Source organism: Staurois parvus, unplaced genomic scaffold (genome assembly GCF_062004578.1).
Source record: "Staurois parvus isolate SC_StPar_1 unplaced genomic scaffold, SC_StPar_1.0 ptg000106l, whole genome shotgun sequence".
NCBI classification, from domain to species: Eukaryota; Metazoa; Chordata; class Amphibia; order Anura; family Ranidae; genus Staurois; species Staurois parvus.
The window spans coordinates 3466344-3489622 of record NW_028317902.1 but is presented as its reverse complement, the minus strand read 5'-3'; the positions used below and the strand labels follow the sequence as shown (position 1 = coordinate 3489622).

Genomic DNA, 23279 nt, shown 5'->3' with positions numbered 1-23279 from the left:
GCACTATTGTGTTCTTCCTGCAGAGTGGCGAAAGCAGCTTTCCCGGCCAGCAGAATACAATGATTACTCTAGTGGCTATAGCCAAGGGCAGTAATCGTATGCTAAAAATCCGACAAGCTGGCTGTAACCAAGTCAACAGTCCCTGCTGAACTGGCAGAGATTCGATCGATCTATGGCCAGCCTACATTATTTCCCTTATGTTATCATGATAAAGAGAGGTGGAGGAGTTCTGTAGTACTACATCACTTCCTGTGCTAAGGTGACAATGCTGCTCTATATACACAGTATAGTGAGTGAGCATTGTCGCAGGAAGTGTGGAACTTGCAGGGATACCAGGTAAAAAGAAAAGAAAAAAAATACATCTAAGGACCAGTAAGCTGCAATATATTACATTTTTGTTCTTGGGGTTTGATACACTTAAACAACAGAAAAATCCTTTTTTTTTTTCATTTTTACAGGTGTTTAATAGGAAATTTGCTAGGGGCTGACAATGATTATAGACTTGCATATATTTTAACTTTCAAAAATGGTCTTATTTATCCTGACACAAGAGTAATATTGGAAATATAAGTGTTACATCAGCATTCTAGCAAGGATATCATCCAATGTAGAAGACTCTGGTAGCACAAAAATAGATCACTGATCTCCTCCAAATCAACATGTAATTAAAGCAACAAACAGCTTGATATGTAGTAAAAACAAACAAAGAAAATTAAGTTTCCTCTCTTTAGGTTTGCTAACTTTTCAAAAGGCAACTATTTTATAATGTTCTTTATCAAGTACCGTATTTTTTGCTCCGTAGCTTTTAGAGGAGGGAAAACAAGAAAAAAAAATTTTGACCCAATGGACTGCAGACATACAGTCAGGTCAATAAATATTGGGACATCGACACAATTCTAACATTTTTGGCTCTATACACCACCACAATGGATGTGAAATGAAACAAACAAGATGTGCTTTAACTGCAGACTGTCAGCTTTAATTTGAGGGTATTTACATCCAAATCAGGGGAACGGTGTAGGAATTACAACAGTTTGCATATGTGCCTCCCACTTGTTAAGGGACCAAAAGTAATGGGACAGAATAATAATCATAAATCAAACTTTCACTTTTTAATACTTGGTTGCAAATCCTTTGCAGTCAATTACAGCCTGAAGTCTGGAACGCATAGACATCACCAGACGCTGGGTTTCATCCCAGGTGATGCTCTGCCAGGCCTCTACTGCAACTGTCTTCAGTTCCTGCTTGTTCTTGGGGCATTTTCCCTTCAGTTTTATCTTCAGTAAGTGAAATGCATGCTCAATCAGATTCAGGTCAGGTGATTGACTTGGCCATTGCATAACATTCCACTTCTTTCCCTTAAAAAACTCTTTGGTTGCTTTTGCAGAATGCTTTGGGTCATTGTCCATCTGCACTGTGAAGCGGCGTCCAATGAGTTCTGAAGCATTTGGCTGAATATGAGCAGATAATATTCCCTGAAACACTTCAGAATTCATCCTGCTGCATTTGTCAGCAGTCACATCATCAATAAATACAAGAGAACCAGTTCCATTAGCAGCCATACATGCCCACGCCATGACACTACCACCACCATGCTTCACTGATGAGGTGGTATGCTTAGGATCATGAGCAGTTCCTTTCCTTCTCCATACTCTTCTCTTCCCATCACTCTGGTACAAGTTGATCTTGGTCTCATCTGTCCATAGGATGTTGTTCCAGAACTGTGAAGGCTTTTTTAGATGTCGTTTGGCAAACTCTAACCTGGCCTTTCTGTTTTTGTGGCTCACCAATGGTTTACATCTTGTCGTGAACCCTCTGTATTCACTCTGGTGAAGTCTTCTGTTGATTGTTGACTTTGACACACATACACCTACCTCCTGGAGAGTGTACTTGATCTGGCCAACTGTTGTGAAGGGTGTTTTCTTCACCAGGGAAAGAATTCTTCGGTCATCCACCACAGTTGTTTTCCGTGATCTTCCGGGTCTTTTGGTGTTGCTGAGCTCACCGGTGCGTTCCTTCTTTTTAAGAATGTTCCAAACAGTTGTTTTGGCCACGCCTAATGTTTTTGCTATCTCTCTGATGGGTTTATTTTGTTTTTTCAGCCTAATGATGGCTTGCTTCATTGATAGTGACAGCTCTTTGTATCTCATCTTGAGAGTTGACAGCAACAGATTCCAAATGCAAATAGCACACTTGAAATGAACTCTGGACCTTATATCTGCTCATTGTAATTGGGATAATGAGGGAATAACACACAACTGGCCATGGAACAGCTGAGAAGCCAATTGTCCCATTACTTTTGGTCCCTTAACAAGTGGGAGGCACATATGCAAACTATTGTAATTCCTACACCGTTCACCTGATTTGGCTGTAAATACCCTCAAATTAAAGCCGACAGTCTGCAGTTAGAGCACATCTTGTTCATTTAATTTAAAATCCATTGTGGTGGTGTATAGAGCCAAAAATGTTAGAATTGTGTCGATGTCCCAATATTTATGGACATGACTGTAGTACAGGAGATGACCAGAGACTGCAGACCTACTACAGGAGATGACCAGAGACTGCAGACACAGTACAGAAGATGATCAGAGACTGCAGACACAGTACAGGAGATGACTAGAGACTGCAGACATACTACAGGAGATGACCAGAGACTGTGGACACAGTACAGGAGATGACCAGAGACTGCTGACATACTACAGGAAATGACCATAGACTGCAGACATAGTACAGGAGATGACCAGAGACTGCAGACACAGTACAGGGGATGACCAGAGACTGCAGACATAGTACAGGAGATGACCAGAGACTGCTGACATACTACAGAAGATGACCAGAGAATGTGGACATAGTACAGGAGATGACCAGAGACTGCGGACATAGTATAGAAGATGACCAGAGACTGCTGACATAGCAGAGGAGATGACCAAAGACTGCGGACAGAGTACAGGAGATGACCAGAGACTGCAGACATAGTACAGGAGATGACCAGAGACTGCAGACATAGTACAGGAGATAACCAGGGACTGCAGAAATATTACAGGAGATGACCAGAGACTGCAGAAATATTACAGGAGATGACCAGAGACTGCTGACATACTACAGAAGATGACCAGAGACTGTGGACATAGTACAGGAGATGACCAGAGACTGCGGACATAGTATAGAAGATGACCAGAGACTGCTGACATAGCAGAGGAGATGACCAGAGACTGCAGACATAGTACAGGAGATAACCAGAGACTGCAGAAATATTACAGGAGATGACCAGAGACTGCAGAAATATTACAGGAGATGACCAGAGACTGCGGACATAGTACAGGAGATGACCAGAGATTGCGGACATACTACAGGAGATGACCAGAGATTGCGGACATACTACAGGAGATGACCAGAGATTGCGGACATACTACAGGAGATGACCAGAGACTGTGGACATAGTACAGGAGATGACCAGAGACTGTGGAAATAGTACAGGAGATGACCAGAGACTACGAACATAGTACATGAGATGACCAGAGACTGCGGACATAGTACATGAGATGACCAGAGACTGCGGACATAGTACAGGAGATGACCAGAGACTACGGACATAGTACAGGAGATGACCAGAGACTGCAGACCTATGGGGGGGGGCTGGTACCCGAATTTGACAGGTACCCACTCCCACTTTCGCAGGGTTGTCCTCCCACGCTCCCTCCCCGTAGTGTTGTGGGACATGTGACAGGTCCCAGAAGACTACGTGGCCATTCACAAAGCGCAGTAACGGAGAATAGGTAGGACCGAGGAGCAGGTTCTTCTGTACAGCCGAGCAGCCGGCCTGGTATTCTAACGCAGCAACTTGGGGGGGAATACCGGGCCGTCCACTCCATATTCGCTCCATAAGATGCACAGATATCTCCCCCCATTTTGGGGGGGGGGGAGCTGGTCTGAACTGACAACTCATGGGGCCCCTGGGCAATAGGGGATCATAGGGTCCCTGTGTCCTTGCCCAAACTCAGAAAAGCCTATGAAAAAGTACCAGGGACATCTCATGGGGCCCCCTACTGACCCCGGGCCCTCGGGCAGTGCCCGAGTTTCCAAATGGTTAGTCCGCCCCTGGGGGGGGAGTGTGTCTTATGGAGTGAAAAATACGGTAACTGATCTGAGATCTCACTGTCTGGGTAGTAGTGTTATGACAAGAGTCTTTCACGATTGCTGTGCAGCCAAACTTGCAGGTACAGCATGGTCCAAGAACAGGTCAATCACCGCTGCAACCTCTCTAATATCCACAGATCCAGGTACTAGGTGCTCAGAAAACAGCTTCTGATAGCCTTCAATGCTATGTAATCCACAGGAAAAAGCCGGCATTCCGATATGTTAGCACAAATGGATATCCTTTATTGCAGCTGACAGTTGAAATGCGTTAAGAGTTTTTATGAGCTGAACCCACCATTTTGTAATAAAGGATATCCATTTGTGCTGATATATTGGAGTGCTGGCTTTTTCCTGTGATTTCAACAGCATGGTCCAAGAGTTAGGTAGATGAACCAACAGAAATAAAGATGGATGGGATCAGAAGAGGCAGACTAAGGAAGCGGGAAAAGGAACAGATATTCAGTAGAAGAATGTTATTTCATTTTTACAGGCTGTTCATGAAAATACAGATAGTTGTCAATTCTTTACAGGCTGTCCATAAAAATACAAATGGCAACCCAGCAACCCGTGCTTGAACACTGCTGCAAATCTGTGGGGAGGATGTTAAAGACATAGTGTATGAAAAACATCTTATAAATATCTAAACTAGAAATGTCCACAAAGGAAGAATGTGGAAAAGAATGTGTCCACCTATCCTATATTCAGAAAAGTCTGGGGATCAGGGAGAGGTCATTAGATAAAATATTCTCTCTATTTATACATGATGAATAATAAAGAAAAGAATTTTACTAAGTGAAGGCATTGATACTTGCCAACGTGACAGGGTCATTATAAATAGGCAGACTGGGGGATATGTCAAGATGCTGGGATATGTAAAGAATTCCCAAGTATAGAACTGATAATGTTATGTATTTGATATTTCTGTCATGAAAGGGAAAGACTTTTGTTGTGTGGTACTTTGTTCACTTGCCTTTGAGATAGATATATATAAATGAAACCGACCATGACAGATATGTGTGCTTGTCATTTCTGATCTCCTTTTAAAAATGTGAGTTGCCTGGACTTCATACTGATACATTGGCTTCAATACTGTGTTCCGAGTCATTGACCCGGAAATAATATACATTAAGGGATGTCAAAACTAATCTGTACACATGTGTTTGGTCTGTAACTCAGAAAGTGCGAAAAAAGAAGAACAGTAAAACAGACAGTAATCATTTCCAAAGATACAAAAAAGAAGAAAAAGGCATAGTGAGCTAGTGCATTAAAACAGACATCCATTTATTATACAATAAAATTGAACTCACATATGCTTCAAAAGTATATCACCTGTCAGAGCCTGCAGCAACAAGGTGACATGAAGCAGCCGTTCGTGGCCCACAACAGGAATTATGCTGAATAGCAATGGAACCACCAAGAGGTGGAGGATGACTGCGGTGCCCACATAACTCCAAGCAACACTTCTAGGTTATGGGATCATTATGACAACTCATTTTGGGGAATCTCTTCCTTTTTCAAGCCTTACTGTGGGCTAGCCAATGAACTTAATTAGCAGTGACTATTGACATATACACAGGGGAATATTAGCACAGATTGCAATGGCTCTACAACTGGTCTAAAAACCATCAATATAAATATAATTATAAATGTGTACTAAGTATTATCCTAGTGGATTCATATATCTACTTATCAGTTATTATTAGTATCCAAAAACTCTACCATACAACAAATTAAATGAATACTCCAGTCTGCAACAAATTAAATGAATACTCCAGTCTGCTCCCTTGTGAAAGTGTCTCCAATATCACTATAAATCCAATTGTTCAGCAAAATCATCCATGCTGAGCTCCACCAAAATGTTCAGATAAAACTCTACATTGCATACAACGCTCTCTCCAAGTATCAGATGTGCTTTCACCTTGCTTTTAGGACTCAGTGTTAATGAGGTGCAAAATCATCCTTTTTATGGGGTTGAAGAGTAACCTTCAAACTAAAGAACATTTCAAGATGATTCTCACAACCTCTTGGATCAATCCTTTTCTATGTTTCCAAAAGTATCTCTGAGATAAACAATAATAATATCATAGTGCTTTCTGTTATAATTTATTGCAATTCATCACTCAATGCTAAACCACACTTGACTCCATCTGAAACTGTGCATCCAAAATCACCCTACTGGTCTGGGACCTGAGAGCTTAAGGTGCAAAACACACATATTATACGCAATTCCAATGGTCCCCCTTTTGGGAAATTCATCCCTCTTCATCCCAGTATGGACAGATCATAGGGCAAAAAAACAAAAACCATCATAGTGCTTTCTGTAATATAAACATTTATTAAACAATATAATTAAAACCACTCACAATGACAAGTAAATCCAGACAGACATATATACAAAAACAAACTCCTGGCTCTCTCCCCACTCCTCTTTCTTTGAGTTTTTGTTTATTAAAAAAAAGAGAGATATCTTTATATGAATATATATCTCAGAATACAAACTTAGAGTATTAAATAAAATTGAATCATAGAATATTCATTTTGAGAACTAAGCTATAATGATCCCACAACCCAAAAGTGTTGCTTGGACCTATATGGGTGTCACAGTCACCCTCTACCAATCAGTGTGTCCACCACCATTTAGCACACAGTGATGAACAACATTTCAATTTTCAATTCCTGGCTTACTGAAGAAGCCCTGCTATGGGCCATGGAGGGCTGCCTGATATCTTGTTGGTGCAGACTGACAGGTGACATGCTTCTGAATTTGTGAGTACAATTTAGAATTTTATAATAAATTGATATATTTGTTTTAATGCACTACAGGTGAAACTCTAAAAATTAGAATATTGTGCAAAAGTCCATTTATTTCAGTAATGCAACTTAAAAGGTGAAACTAATATATGAGATAGACTCATTACATGCAAAGCAAGATAGTTCAAGCCGTGATTTGTCAGAATTGTGATGATTATGGCTTACAGCTCATGAAAACCCCAAACCCACAATCTCAGAAAATTAGAATATTGTGAAAAGGTGCAATATTCTAGGCTCAAAGTGTCCCACTCTAATCAGCTAATTAAACCATAACACCTGCAAAGGGTTCCTGAGCCTTTAAATGGTCTCTCAGTCTGGTTCAGTAGGAATCACAATCATGGGAAAGACTGCTGACCTGACAGTTGTGCAGAAAACCATCATTGACACCCTCCATAAGGACGGAAAGCCTCAAAAGGTAATTACAAAAGAAGTTGGATGTTTCCAAAGTGCTGTATCAAAGCACATTAATAGAAAGTTATGTGGAAGGGAAAAGCATGGAAGAAAAAGGTGCACAAGCAGCAGGGATGACCCAGCCTGGAGAGGATTGTCAGGAAAAGGCCATTCAAAAGTGTTGGGGACTTTCACAAGGAATGAACTGAGGCTGGAGTCAGTGCATCAAGAGCCACCACACACAGATGGATCCTGGACATGGGATTAAAATGTCGTATTCTTCTTGTCAAGCCGCTCCTGAACAACAAACAACGTCAGAAGCATCTTACCTGGGCTTAAGAAAAACAGACCTGGTCTGTTGCTCAGTGGTCCAAAGTCCTCTTTTCTGATGAGAGCAACTTTTGCATCTCATTTGGAAACCAAGGACCTAGAGTATGGAGGAAGAATGGAGAGGCACACACTGCAAGATGCTTAAAGTCCAGTGTGAAGTTTCCACAGTCTGTGTTGATTTGGGGAGCCATGTCATCTGCTGGTGTTGGTCCACTGTGCTTCATTAAGTCCAGGGTCAACGCAGCCGTCTACCAGGAGATTTTGGAGCACTTCATGCTTCCTTCCGCAAATGAGCTTTATGGGGATGCTGACTTCATTTTCCAGCAGGACTTGGCACCTGCCCACACTGCCAAAAGCACAAAAACCTGGTTCAATGACCGTGTGATTACTGTGCTTGATTGGCCAGCAAACTCGCCTGACCTGAACCCCATAGAGAATCTATGGGACATTGCCAAGAGAAAGATGAGAGACATGAGACCGAACAATTCAGAAGAGCTGAAGGCCGCTATTGAAGCATCCTGGTCTTCCATAATACCTGAGCAGTGCCACAGGCTGATAGTTTCCATGCCACACCGCATTGAGGCAGTAATTGCTGCAAAACGGGCCCAAACCAAGTACTGAGGACATATGCATGCTTTTCAGAGGTCCGATATTGTTCTATGTACAATCCTTGTTTTATTGATTGCATGTAATATTCTAATTTTCTGTGGATTTTTTGTGGATTTGGGGTTTTCATGAGCTGTAAGCCATATTTATCACAATTATGACAAATCACAACTTGAAATATCTTGCTTTGCATGTAATGAGTCTATCTCAAATATTAGTTTCACCTTTTAAGTTGTATTACTGAAATAAATTAACTTTTGCACGATATTCTAATTTTTCGAGTTTCACCTGTAAATAGCTACACAGCCAATAGACTTTCAAAATATATGTCTAAGGTCCTGCACAATCCCTAAATGCTACTACAACTGGATTGTTTATCTCAGTAACATTTCCCCACTCCTCCAGCAGCTAGCCCATGAGTCAAGTCATATGCATAGTTTTATATCTGAACTATACTTTCAGAAAGAAGTTAGCAATCACAGCTTACATCCAAGGTATGTGCCAATTGAATCATCCCTACGTTCAATACCGCACATCTTTGGCTATGTAATAAGCAATAGAATGGCTTCTATTGTTAGGCAACTTACCCAGTACACATTTTCTGAAGCTTCCTGAGACCCTGTAACATGTACTTCCATCCCCACCGCAAACGCCACACCGATCCAATGATCTGGCTGAATATAGCTTCCCATCACATCCTACTGGCTGTAGATAAAGAAGTACATGGAAACTGAGACATTAACTGAGTTAGTAAATAAGTATCAACACAATAACAATACATTTAAATCAATCACAGATAGCAAAGTAGAAACTAACCAAAAGTGTTTAATGTGTTGGAGAACACAGAGAAGTTAAAGAAGCTGTGTAGGGATTTCATTGCTGTCTCCATCCCCAAAAAACTAGCAGAGGTTCTACCCTCTCCATTCTATCCATGCTAAAAAAAATTGCTGGAATGGCACAATATAAGGAAACATACAGAGATAAACTAAAATTACAGAGAGCAATTTGTACAAAAGCAAGCTTTCTATAGTAAGCAAGCACCTCTCAATGTCCTTTGGACCCTTATAAATTTATTAATAGCAAACTGCTCTGCACTCACTCAGGACAAGTCGACTCTATTAAGAAGAAAGCCTGTCTTGGAAAGTCACAGAAATCAATAAGTCAATACTGTATGTAGCCACAGAGACTCTTTCAGATAGTTGATGGTCAAAGCCAAAGAACTTGTGCAAAAAGAGATTACAGCTTATTCTGTTTCCTTACTGAGTTTAAAGAGATGTATTTATAGAAATGCTTTGATCAGATGGTGAGCCTTTTTCGAGAGCAAAACCGATTTCCTTTATTAAAATTGTTGAACTTTTACAAGAAAAAATACAAACACTGAACAATACCTTGAGCTGAGATGGATATTTAAGTTACACAATGTTGACCATCTTTGTGAAGCCATGTGCAGGCAGATATCTTGACAAGTACTAGAGACAGTGAGACATGTGCATCTGCTTGTTAGCATAACTGCACTACAGGAACATATCTATGGGAACCGATGTGATTGTTCAGCCAGATAATGTTGTAGTGGATTCAGGGGAAAGTGACTATTTCCAGCAAATCTTGCATCTTTCATTGAAATTAATGCCATATTTGCTCAATAATGGCCAATATAGGAGATGTTTCTTAAAACAGGGACAATGGACATTTAGGAAGACACCAACTGATGCAGCTATACCATCCATTTTTCTGAAAGTCTACATTATACTGACAGGCCTTTATTGGCTTGCAGTGGAAAGTTTGGGTTTTTATTCTGCTTCTAAATACCCCTCCATGTTAGCCTATGTGCTCATGCGCACAGGCATTTACAGGAGTTTACAGGTAGAAAAAAACATAATTTGTGCATTCAAGAGAGGAACCTTTTGGCTGAAAAATGCAAACAAAGGTCCTGTATTTTAAAAAGAAAGTATTCAAAATTAGGATTTTCCTAATAATACAACATACAGTATATATGAGAGTCACAGCCTCAGCGGTACCTCACATTTGCCGTTGATACAAACTCCCTGAAACGTCCTATCTCTGCAGCTTGTCCCATCGTGGGCTGGTACTAAGAGCTGACGCTCTCTGGTGGTGCTGGTGCACTGCAGATCACAGGGCTTGCTAGAAATACTTGTGTAATCATCTGACAGAGGAGAAGAAAAACAAACATTGTTTAGACAGGCAGCAGTTTCCAATATCTCTCTGGAATTCTGGTTGAAAAATCTCTGCACTTGAGTTATCATGCTTGAACACCTACAGTCAGGTCCATAAATATTGGGACATCGACACAATTCTAACATTTTTGGCTCTATACACCACCACAATGGATTTGAAATGAAACGATCAAGATGTGCTTTAACTGCAGACTGCCAGCTTTAATTTGAGGGTATTTACATCCAAATCAGGGGAACGGTGTAGGAATTACAACAGTTTGCATATGTTCCTCCCACTTGTTAAGGGACCAAAAGTAATGGGACAGAATAAAAATCATAAATCAAACTTTCACTTTTTAATACTTGGTTGCAAATCCTTTGCAGTCAATTACAGCCTAAAGTCTGGAACGCATAGACATCACCAGACGCTGGGTTTCATCCCAGGTGATGCTCTGCCAGGCCTCTACTGCAACTGTCTTCAGTTCCTGCTTGTTCTTGGAGCATTTTCCCTTCAGTTTTGTCTTCAGCAAGTGAAATGCATGCTCAATCGGATTCAGGTCAGGTGATTGACTTGGCCATTGCATAACATTCCACTTCTTTCCCTTAAAAAACTCTTTGGTTGTTTTTGCAGTATGCTTTGGGTCATTGTCCATCTGCACTGTGAAGCGGCGTCCAATGAGTTCTGAAGCATTTGGCTGAATATGAGCAGATAATATTGCCCGAAACACTGCAGAATTCATCCTGCTGGTTTTGTCAGCAGTCACATCATCAATAAATACAAGAGAACCAGTTCCATTGGCAGCCATACATGCCCACGCCATGACACTACCACCACCATGCTTCACTGATGAGGTGGTATGCTTAGGATCATGAGCAGTTCCTTTCCTTCTCCATACTCTTCTCTTCCCATCACTCTGGTACAAGTTGATCTTGGTCTCATCTGTCCACAGGATGTTGTTCCAGAACTGTGAAGGCTTTTTTAGATGTCGTTTGGCACACTCTAATCTGGCCTTCCTGTTTTTGAGGCTCACCAATGGTTTACATCTTGTGGTCAACCCTCTGTATTCACTCTGGTGAAGTCTTCTCTTGATTGTTGACTTTGACACACATACACCTACCTCCTGGAGAGTGTTCTTGATCTGGCCAACTGTTGTGAAGGGTGTTTTCTTCATCAGGGAAAGAATTCTTCGGTCATCCACCACAGTTGTTTTCCATGGTCTTCCGGGTCTTTTGGTGTTGCTGAGCTCACCGGTTCGTTACTTCTTTTTAAGAATGTTCCAAACAGTTGTTTTGGCCACGCCTAATGTTTTTGCTATCTCTCTGATGGGCTTGTTTTGTTTTTTCAGCCTAATGATGGCTTGCTTTACTGATAGTGACAGCTCTTTGGATCTCATCTTGAGAGTTGACAGCAACAGATTCCAAATGCAAATAGCACACTTGAAATTAACTTTGGACCTTTTATCTGCTCATTGTAATTGGGATAATGAGGGAATAACATACACCTGGCCATGGAACAGCCGAGAAGCCAAATGTCCCATTAGTTCTGGTCCCTTAACAAGTGGGAGGCACATATGCAAACTGTTGTAATTCCTACACCGTTCACCTGATTTGGATGTAAATACCCTCAAATTAAAGCTGACAGTCTGCAGTTAAAGCACATCTTGTTCATTTCAAATCCATTGTGGTGGTGTATAGAGACAAAAATGTTAGAATTGTGTCGATGTCCCAATATTTATGGACCTGACTGTACAATGCTATCACAAGGGGCCGATGCACCTTCTGGATTTTTTTTATTTAACAAAGGGAGTAATTGGAATAGCTAAAGATGAACTGGAATACCAGAAACCTCAGAACATAAAAAAAAAGAAAGGAGAGCCAGACAAAACGAAGGATGAAAGAGTCGAAGGTAAATTTAATCTAGTTGTAAAGGCATGACAAACCCCCCCCCCCCCCTCCCACCAATTACTAATCTTTGTCTTCACTCGATCCAACACTGTGCCCATCTGTAGCAGCTCACTCCTCTCTGCCTGCATACACAGGACAGAGAGGCAGCAGTGAGAGCCATTGTCTCCTGTTGCTGTCAATCAAATCCTGTTAGCAGAGGGCAGGGTCAAGCCACAGATTGTCACACACAGCCCGGATTGAGATACAGCCTGCACATGCGCCCCCCATAGGAAGCAGCTTCTTATAAGTGCGCACAGAGAAGAGAAGGAGCCAAGAGAGATGGCTAGGGACTCCAGAGGAATAGGTTCATGGCTGCTCTGTGCAATACCACTGCACAGAGCAGGTAAGTATAACATGTTTGCTATTTAAAAAAAAAAATATATATATATATATATAACCTACAGGTGAAACTCTAAAAATTAGAATATCGTGCAAAAGTTAATTTATTTCAGTAATGCAACTCAAAAGGTGAAACTAATATATGAGATAGACTCATTACATGCAAAGCAATATAGTTCAAGCTGTGATTTGTCAGAATTGTGATGATTATGGCTTACAGATCATGAAAACCCCAAATCCACAAAGTCAGAAAATCAGAATATTGTGAAAAGGTGCAATATTCTAGGCTCAAAGTGTCCCACTCTAATCAGCTAATTAAGCCATAACACCTGCAAAGGGTTCCTGAGCCTTTAAATGGTCTCTCAGTCTGGTTCAGTAGGAATCACAATCATGGGAAAGACTGCTGACCTGACAGTTGTGCAGAAAACCATCATTGACACCCTCCATAAGGAGGGAAAGCCTTAAAAGATAATTGCAAAAGAAGTTGGATGTTCCCAAAGTGCTGTATCAAATCACATTAATAGAAAGTTATGTGGAAGGGAAAAGTGTGGAAGAAAAAGGTGCACAAGCAGCAGGGATGACCGCAGCCTGGAGAGGATTGTCAGGAAAAGGCCATTCAAAAGTGTTGGGGACTTTCACAAAGAGTGGACTGAGGCTGGAGTCAGTGCATCAAGAGCCACAACACACCTGGACATGGGCTTCAAATGTCGTATTCCTCTTGTCAAGACGCTCCTGAACAACAAACAATGTCAGAAGCGTCTTACCTGAGCTAAAGAAAAACAGACCTGGTCTGTTGCTCAGTGGTCCAAAGTCCTCTTTTCTGATGAGAGCAACTTTTGCATTTCATTTGGAAACCAAGGACCCAGAATATGGAGGAAGAATAGAGAGGCACACACTGCAAGATGCTTGAAGTCCAGTGTGAAGTTTCCTCAGTCTGTGTTGATTTGGGGAGCCGGGTCATCTGCTGGTGTTGGTCCACTGTGCTTCATTAAGTCCAGGGTCAACGCAGCCGTCTACCAGGAGATTTTGGAGCACTTCATGCTTCCTTCCACAGATGAGCTTTATGGGGATGCTGACTTCATTTTCCAGCAGGACCTGGCACCTGCCCACACTGCCAAAAGCACCAAAACCTGGTTCAATGGGATTACTATGCTTGATTGGCCAGCAAACTCGCCTGACCTGAACCCCATAGAGAATCTATGGGGCATTGCCAAGAGAAAGATGAGAGACATGAGACCAAACAATGCAGAAGAGCTGAAGGCCGCTATTGAAGCATCCTGGTCTTCCATAACACCTCAGTAGTGCCACAGGCTGATAGCTTCCATGTCACGCCGCATTGAGGCAGTAATTGCTGCAAAAGGGGCCCAAACCAAGTACTGAGTACATATGCATGCTTATACTTTTCAGAGGTCCGATATTGTTCTATGTACAATCCTTGTTTTATTGATTGCATGTAATATTCTAATTTTCTGAGATTGTGGATTTGGGGTTTTCATGAGCTGTAAGCCATAATCATCACAATTATGACAAATCATGGCTTGAACTATCTTGCTTTGCATGTAATGAGTCTATCTCATATATTAGTTTCATCTTTTAAGTTGCATTACTGAAATAAATGAACTTTTGCACGATATTCTAATTTTTCGAGTTTCACCTGTGTATATATATATATACCCCTAGCCTTTACAACCTCTTTAATTGTTGGTACATAGGTCAAATCATGTTAAGGCATTTTGGGGGCCAATCCACTCCCTCTTAATCAGGGCTATAAGAAGATATATAAAACAATTTTTACACCACAATTTGTAAAAACACATAGCTTAATGACAACATATTTTGTTTCACTAAATTTGATTTAGAGTTAAAATTTAAAAATGTATATGTATAGAAGAATAAAATAATGTATATAATAAAATTGCAAATGAGTGTGGATTTAAAAAAATGTAAAATATAGTGTTTATAATTTCATCAAAGATGAAATGTACATAAAATTAATGGCTTAAATTTTGTTTTAAAAACTGCATATTTAGACACAGTTTTCTATCAATATGATTATATTTTATATTTATTCCTATAGCCCTCATAAAAGGGGAGAGGTTTGCCCCCCAAAATGAATTGGCTGTAAATATGACCAATTTACTAACAGTTATAATTACCTTAGACTCTTGTTCGTCTTCAGGTATGGCTCTCCTTTCTGCTTTTCTATGGTTTGAGTTACTGTGGGTCCTAACTGGGGGAAGTCTGTCTGTGTGAAAGTTGCCTCGTAAGAAATATTAAAGGTCAACTCCAGGAGGAAAAAATTTTTCCCATGCAGTGGGGTTGTGCCCACACTGCATGGGTCAACTGCTCGTTTTGTCTAGAGGTAAGGAGCACCATCGGAAAACAGTGCTCCCCCACAGTCCAATGGTGGACTATCCTTGGTTTATGAAGCCTGCTCTGGGCTTGATGACATCAGGAACAGTCCGCGACTGAAGACTGCTAAAGCATGGGGTGCTTGACAGGTCTTCTACTGGGAGGATTGGAGAATTAGATAAGAATATCTCCTTTTTCCTCTCCCCTAGACAAAAACGAACAAATAACCTATGCAGTGTGGGCACAGCCCCATTGCATGGGAAAAAAAATTTTTTTTGCCCAGAGATGGGCTTTAAACATATTTGAAGTTTTTTTTCAACTGACTGCAAGTTCAAGTTTGAAAATTCCTAGCTCTTATTTAAATATATATTTCTGGAATACCAAAAACATTAATTGAGTCATCAACTTGCTGAGGTTCTAGCAGAGCTAAGAAACATTAAGGGGACACTGCTCACCAGACACTGACTATAAATTAAATATCACTCCTGAGCTGGAAAGACCCTATAAACAATCACATACATATCATCATTTACATAGGGATAAAAACATTTTTGTTGGACCTGACCAGGTGGTTAAAACCCGATTACAAATGAGTTTATATAAAACCAGTCTGAGCATTTTGTATATTCTGAGAATACATCACAATAACTGACCTGGATAAAGAGGTACCCAGCGATGATACATTTTCCCAAACGCCTTAGCATTAAAAGCTGAACACTGATACTGTTTAAAGCTTGCAGATCCAGCAGGACAAAGCTGAAGCCAAGGAGAACAGAGAATTGATTAATTGTGTGATCAAACGTTCCAAAATGAATACAGACTGACACTTAATAATGGAAGTTCCTTTCTATCATAATATTAACTGATAATGTGCAGTATATTTCATCATATATACATCAATTTCCTTTATCCAATTGCTTAACTCATGTTGTAATATAATATATTGGTATTTACAGTGGGGCAAAAAAGTATTTAGTCAGCCACCAATTGTGCAAGTTCTCCCACTTAAAAAGATGAGAGAGGCCTGTAATTGGCATCATAGGTAGACCTCAACTATGAGAGACAAAATGAGAAAAAAATCCAGACAATCACATTGGCTGATTTGGAAAAAATGTATTTGCATATTATGGTGGAAAATAAGTACTTGGTCACCTACAAACAAGCAAGATTTCTGGCTCTCACAGACCTGTACCTTCTTCTTTAAGAGGCTCCTCTGTCCTGCACTCATTACCTGTATCAATGGCACCTGTTTGAACTTGTTATCAGTATAAAAGACACCTGTCCACAACCTCAAACAGTCACACTCCAAACTCCACTATGGTGAAGACCAAAGAGCTGTCGAAGGACACCAGAAACAAAATTGCAGAGCTGCATCAGGCTGGGAAGACTGAATCTGCAATAGGCAAGCAGCTTGGTGTGAACAAATCAACTGTGGGAGCAATAATTAGAAAATGGAAGACATACAAGACCACTGATAATCTCCCTCGATCTGGGGCTCCAAGCAAGATCTCACCCCGTGGGGTTAAAATGATCACAAGAACGGTGTGCAAAAATCCCAGGACCACATGGGGGACCTAGTGAATGACCTGCAGAGAGCTGGAACCAAAGTAACAAAGGCTACCATCAGTAACACACTACGCCGCCAGGGACTCAGATCCTGCAGTGCCAGACGTGTCCCCCTGCTTAAGCCAGTACATGTCCGGGCCCGTCTGAAGTTTGCTAGAGAGCATTTGGATGATCCAGAAGAGGATTGGGAGAATGTCATATGGTCAGATGAAACCAAAATAGAACTGTGTGGTAGAAACACAACTCGTCGTGTTTGGAGGAGAGAGAATGCTGAGCTGCATCCAAAGAACACCATACCTACGGTGAAGCAAGGGGGTGGCAACATCATGCTTTGGGGCTGTTTCTCCGCAAAGGGACCAGGACGACTGATCCATGTACAGGACAGAATGAATGGGGCTATGTATCGTGAGATTTTGAGTGCAAACCTCCTTCCATCAGCAAGGGCATTGAAGATGAAACGTGGCTGGGTCTTCCAACATAACAATGATCCCAAACATACCGCCCGTGCAACGAAGGAGTGGCTTCGTAAGAAGCATTTCAAGGTCCTGGAGTGGCCTAGCCAGTCTCCAGATCTCAACCCCATAGAAAACCTTTGGAGGGAGTTGAAAGTCCGTGTTGCCCAGCGACAGCCCCAAAACATCACTGCTCTAGAGGAGATCTGCATGGAGGAATGGGCCAACATACCAGCAACAGTGTGTGCCAACCTTGTGAAGACTTACAGGAAACGTTTGACCTCTGTCATTGCCAACAAAGGATATATAACAAAGTATTGAGATGAACTTTTGATATTGACCAAATACTTATTTTCCACCATAATTTGCAAATAAATTCTTTCTAAATCAGCCAATGTGATTGTCTGGATTTGTTTTCTCATTTTGTCTCTCATAGTTGAGGTCTACCTATGATGCCAATTACAGGCCTCTCTCATCTTTTTAAGTGGGAGAACTTGCACAATTGGTGGCTGACTAAATACTTTTTTGCCCCACTGTATTTACAAATGCCAGAGAGTTCAAAATCAGGCACATGTCTGCATAGAAACCAATCAGCTTCCAGATTTTATTGCCAGAGCTTAATTGAACAAGCTGAGGTTAGAAGCTGATTGGTTTCTATGCAGAAGTGAGCATGATTTTGCACTCGTGAATAAACCTCATTATATGTTATTCAACATATGTATATTATTCCATCACCACATTTTTTTAAAAACAGCACATAAAGGGTTAAATCCTCCAGATTTTAAATGCACCAGCATCAGCACATTCTGGGAAATGTTCACAGGTTCCCCATGTAAACACCATTTAAAGAAAGAAAGCAGCTCTCATAAGGTAACATATTTAAAAACACAAAATGTATAAAGCCATATAAAACTGGCAGTACTGCAATACATGCATCCAATTCCACTTCCAGTAAAGCGTGCGTGATGACGCCATATTTGATAGCCCCTCTCTACGCATTTCATTGCAGCAGACATAATCGGGAGAGCAGTCACTCCCACTGATGACCTCTTGTTGGACTTTGCTACATATTGAGCTTATTATTAGTATATACATTGAATTACTTTATATGGAATAATATAAATATGTTGAATAATGTATATGTTTATACACTTAGATAGATAAATATCTATGGTTTTTTTGCAATTTGGTATCACAGATTTCAGTGCTGGCAGCCTGTAGTTATTTTGCCCAAGCGCTGTGACTTTCTTTCTTATAATATCTTAAATGTTTTCAGGGCCAAAATAAAAAGCGAAACAATCTTCCTTTACTAAAATAGGAAGCAGGAAAAAAATGTATTCTGCCATGTTTCGCACCAGGCACAGCACTTTCTCAAAAAATTGCAAAGCAACTACCCATGCACATTAACCTCCTCGGCGGTCTGATTATTTCCGATTTATTGTGCTGAAAGCGGTACCATTTTTTTGCATGGAAATATGTAGTTTTTTATTATAGGCTGTAATTTTTAGGAATTACTCACTGAAATCTGTACGAACAAGAGTCTAGTAAACATCCCGGGTAGGATAAAATTTAAAACACGAAATCATAAATTATAATTTAATAAATAATCATAAAAAATAATAATATAATAATAATACATTTAATTCAATAATGTAATCAAACCAAAAACACTGAAATTTGAAATACAGAGGCAAATTTGCACATCGCTGAGCAAAGTCGCAAAATCGTTTTCAGTGTCTGATGACGAATTTCCCCACAAATCATTATCACTCAATTCTGCAAGTGGTTCTGATTTACTATCGCTGTTCTCTAGCTGGTATAAAACCGCTTTTGACCTAAAGGGACGCTTTTTGGACGCCATGGACTTTTCTAAGTTTCCAGGCAGAAAGAACAGTCAAAATGTAGGCAGGGCACAGGACAAAGCAGTAGGGACAAAATGTATGTGAAATGCATTGAAACAGCAATGTTTTACTATGTAATAGTCATTTTAAAAAAAATGAAATTTTTTAAAAATTTTAAATTTGCCGCCCCAACATCACAGGGACCGGAACACGGAAGCCGGATGCCGGCATCGGCCAGAGGAGATGGCCGGGGACACTGCAGGGGACACATCGTGGGAGCGAAGGACAAGGTAAGCGCTGCTGGGACTCCCTGAGCAACACCGCATGGTAAGCCCGAGTGTAGCTCGGGGTTACCGCTTTTGGTACTGACATTTTACCCCGAGCTACACTCGGGAATACCGCTAAGGAGGTTAAAGGATAAGTTCACCTATGGAACATGTTACATATTCCACCCGTTTTTAGGGTGGAACATGTAACATGTTCCCATAGCCATGCCCGCCAACCCCCCCTCTGACAGATAGTACGGGGAGAAGTTTCCCCATACAATCTGCCAGATTAGAAAACAGCGCGGCCGTGTGGGGCTTCGCCCACACGGCTGCATCATTCATTCACAGTGTTCTGTGAATGAGTGTCTGCAAGTCCCAGCAGCCTTAGCGGCTGTGGGCTTGTAGTTTTCAATGAACTACCACAGCATTGTGGAGCACTGTGGTAATTCATTTAAGCTTCCTGTCAGTATATCGGCTTGCTTGTACATCTGGTATGGCTAGCAGATATTCTGACAGGTCTACTGATCACTGGTGCAATGCTTTACAGGCTCCTCTGGACAAAAATAATAAATTTACTTTTTTTACCTGCAAAAAAAATGTGCATTTATTATTTTTGTCCAAAAGGTGAACTTATCCGCTAAAGAGGAACTTCACTCTCCCAGTCAACATTGACTATTTTTAAATCTTGAGCTGTTAGCATTAGTAAATAGGAAGGTATATTATACTGTATTTACTTGTTTTAACTTTTTTATATTTCTTCAGTTACTTCCTGGTGTCCAGGCCTAAGCAAATGATGTCATTATTTAAACACTTTTAATTCCATTGTGTAATACAAAATAGATATACTGTATATTTTTGACACATTTGACAACATTATTAAGACATAAAAAAAATCACAAAATTTACATTGGAATGTTTATTGGCTACATCACAAAAAAATGTAATGAATGTAGGAATAAAATGTAACAACCACAAGCTGACTGTGGAGTGTGGAATCTCTCCTGGAGCAACGTGTAAGATATTTGAGATCAGAAAAGTATGCCACCCCTAATTCAAATTTACTCCACTTTATCAATACCAGCATTCAAGCACTTTACTGTGGGCCCTGTGCAATGTTTTTCTGGAACGGAGATGCACATGCGTGTATCCCTATACCGGCATCCTATTCATTTCTACTGGGACATGTGGCTGCATGAACACAATCGCTGTGGCCTAATATGACATGAGGGTGAATGCAGGTGCGGGTCCGCAAACATATACAGGGTATCAGTAGAAATGAGTGGGATGCTGGCATGGGCATGCACTCATGTGCATCCCTGTTGCAGGAAAACACTGACTTGCATGGGGCCCACAGTAAAGCCCTGTGTGAATGGACCCTTAGTTGCTGGTATTGGTAAACAGAAGGAACTTCAAAGGATGGGAGGCAGACATTTCTGGTCTCAAATATTTTACACGCTGCATTGACTTATTGGGACACAGCGGCTGTGTTCCAATAGAAATTAACAGTACGCACGCATGGGGATGCACACAACACCTGTGCATCCCCATTCTAGGAAAACACGGACCTGCATGGGGCCCGCAGTAAAGAGCTCCACATGAATGGACCCTAACATTTCACATTTTGCCAGCAGTTGCACCTACAGGTGAAATCTAGCCTTGCAGCTTTGCCAAACTGGTGAATTTACAGTCAAAGCAGTTAGTTTTATTCAACTGGACTTGCTCTGTTATGTTGAAGACATTTTGTAGCTTCTCCAACATCTTAAAACCTTCCCATCTGGCCTATAGCAGATTGATGGGCGGGCAGGACACTCCTCGTTGTGACTGGGCATCATATTACGTCCTGCCAAAACGAGCAGCGCATGCGGCCGCGGGGCTGCGCAGCGGTGCGATCTGTCCCATGGACACAGCCAAAGACATATCACTACACCGGCCCATTGCCAGTGTCATATAACCGCTGTGACCAATCACAGCAGATCACATGTCAATTGTATACAATGGATGGCTTCCTGTCATGCCATCCATTGTATACAATTATGTTGTTAGCTGTGACTGGTCAAGGAAGTCACATGATGCAGACAGGGTCAATCACAGCCCATCTGTATCATGTGATCAGCTTTGCCCAATCATAGCTAATCACAACAAAAGACTGAATAAATCAGTTTCATTCAGAAACAATGTTTGCAAATATCAATGAAATACATTGGTATTAGCAATCATAATTTGTTAAAAAAAAAAATCCTGATCACTTGCCCAGAGTAGTTCAATGTTACTAAGCAACATTGTATTGCTTTGGTCAGTGTGCTAAAAAAGAAAATAGTAAAAAAAAGAAAAAATTTAATAAAAAATAAAAAAAAATAGAAACATTTGAAAAAAAAAAGACAAATTCAATTATTATTATTATTGTCACCAAAGAAATGCAGCAGAATACATTTTGACCTAAATTTATGAAGCAATGTTATTTGCATTTTAAAATGCTTTTTTTTTTTCAAAAGGTTCAGGTGTTTTTTGTTTTATTTAGCAAAAAATAAAAAACTCTGTGGTGATTAAATACCACCAAAAGAAAGCTCTATTTATGTGAAAAAAATTTAAAAAATTTAATATGGGTAAAGTGTTGCATGACCGGGCAATTGTCATTCAAAGTGCGACAGCACTGAAAGCTGAAAATTGGCCTGGACAGTAAGGGGGTAAAAGTGACCTGTAGGCAAGTGGTTAAACAAGTCCAGCTGATTGTCACTAACTATCACTAAATATTCTTTCTTTCTCTGAAGATGTGCTTGGCACGTAACGCGTAAGGAGGAGCCTACGCACGCCTTTGACGTCACGCCGTCGGAGCATCGTGGAGCTCCAGCGGCCACTACATCCGACAGGATGGTTAGTCCTGTCTGTTTCTTTTGGTGTTCTTGCCTTTTGTACTGGTTGCATCCTGTCCCATCCTATTTTAATAAATACTTTTTAAACTATACTTCACTATGGGCATTTTTTCTTGATCCCCTGTGGGGAGCATCTTTTCTCCCAGATATCGTTGGTGCACAGTGGAGGAGCAGTGCTTTTTTGGTGGAGCCGTGATCATTTTCTGCCATCTAGTGGATTTCTTCTGCCCAGCTCTGTACCATCGTGTGGACCTTCATTGACCAAGGGAATACATCAACCCTTCCCATGCTGATGACTACTTTATGAACTCCATCCTTCCTACACTGCACTATTAATGTGCACTTCTGGTTAGTGTGCATTGTTACCCTAGGTCACCGCAGTTGGGACTTTCTTTGATCACTTTTATTGTGTCACATTTATTTAATTTTTAGCGCTGCACTTTTATTTTATTATCACTAAATATTAGATGACCTGGATACATAATAACCCCCACAGATATAATGGCAAAATTATACTTTTAGCCGACTAAGATGTGTAATCTGTAGCAGAATGAGAGGTAAACTGGAAGAAAAGAAAGCCTTTTCAATATATGGAGGAGATCGAAGTGACTAGTACAGGGTTTGATTTTTTTAACTGAAAGAACTCGTCTCAGTCAGATCTATTGCAAACAAGCTTTAGGAAAGGGCCCAATTATGAAAATGGTAGATTGCCCCCTTTAATATCCATTCTCATCCTGTACCAAACCTTCTGGGTGCCTATGACTGTGAATGAGTTAGCCTTGGTTATTTGCTGTCCACACTGATATACGAGTTAGACAGGATTATATGTGGGTAATTACATGTTTAACATGAGAGTAATTACAGGGCAATGTGTGGATAATTATAGGATTGTACATCGGTTTTGTAGAGTTATGTATGGAGCATAAAGTGTAACCAGTCACATTAAATATGCTTGTTTATTGTACAGTCTTTTAAAAGAAAACAGATGCCAATTACTCTAGGTACCTGTTAAAGTAATAAAACATTTGTATTTATTTGTGTGTATTTAGGTATGTTATATATCTAAGTTATAATGATGTCATACATATTTCTATTTATTCACTAATACTTCAGAATATTGTGGAAACACCAAAATAATTGTATTTAGGTTGAAGAGGAATGCAGACTAAGCTATGTATAGCTTTTGTGGGGTTTGAAGAGG

The 23279-nt window shown here is 40.6% G+C and overlaps 1 protein-coding gene across 2 annotated transcripts in view; it reads right to left on the bottom strand.

Moving 5' to 3' along the window:
• LOC149467528 (ADAMTS-like protein 2) overlaps nt 1-23279 on the bottom strand; it is a 105265-nt gene that overhangs the window by 57452 nt on the left and 24534 nt on the right. For both annotated transcript variants that reach the window (XM_089671493.1, XM_089671492.1), the window contains exons 4-6: nt 15737-15839; nt 10293-10438; nt 8862-8979 (exon numbers count right to left, since the gene is read on the bottom strand). In XM_089671493.1, the coding sequence (XP_089527619.1) occupies nt 8862-8979; nt 10293-10438; nt 15737-15839 (367 nt within the window). The remainder of the gene's footprint in view (nt 1-8861; nt 8980-10292; nt 10439-15736; nt 15840-23279) is intronic.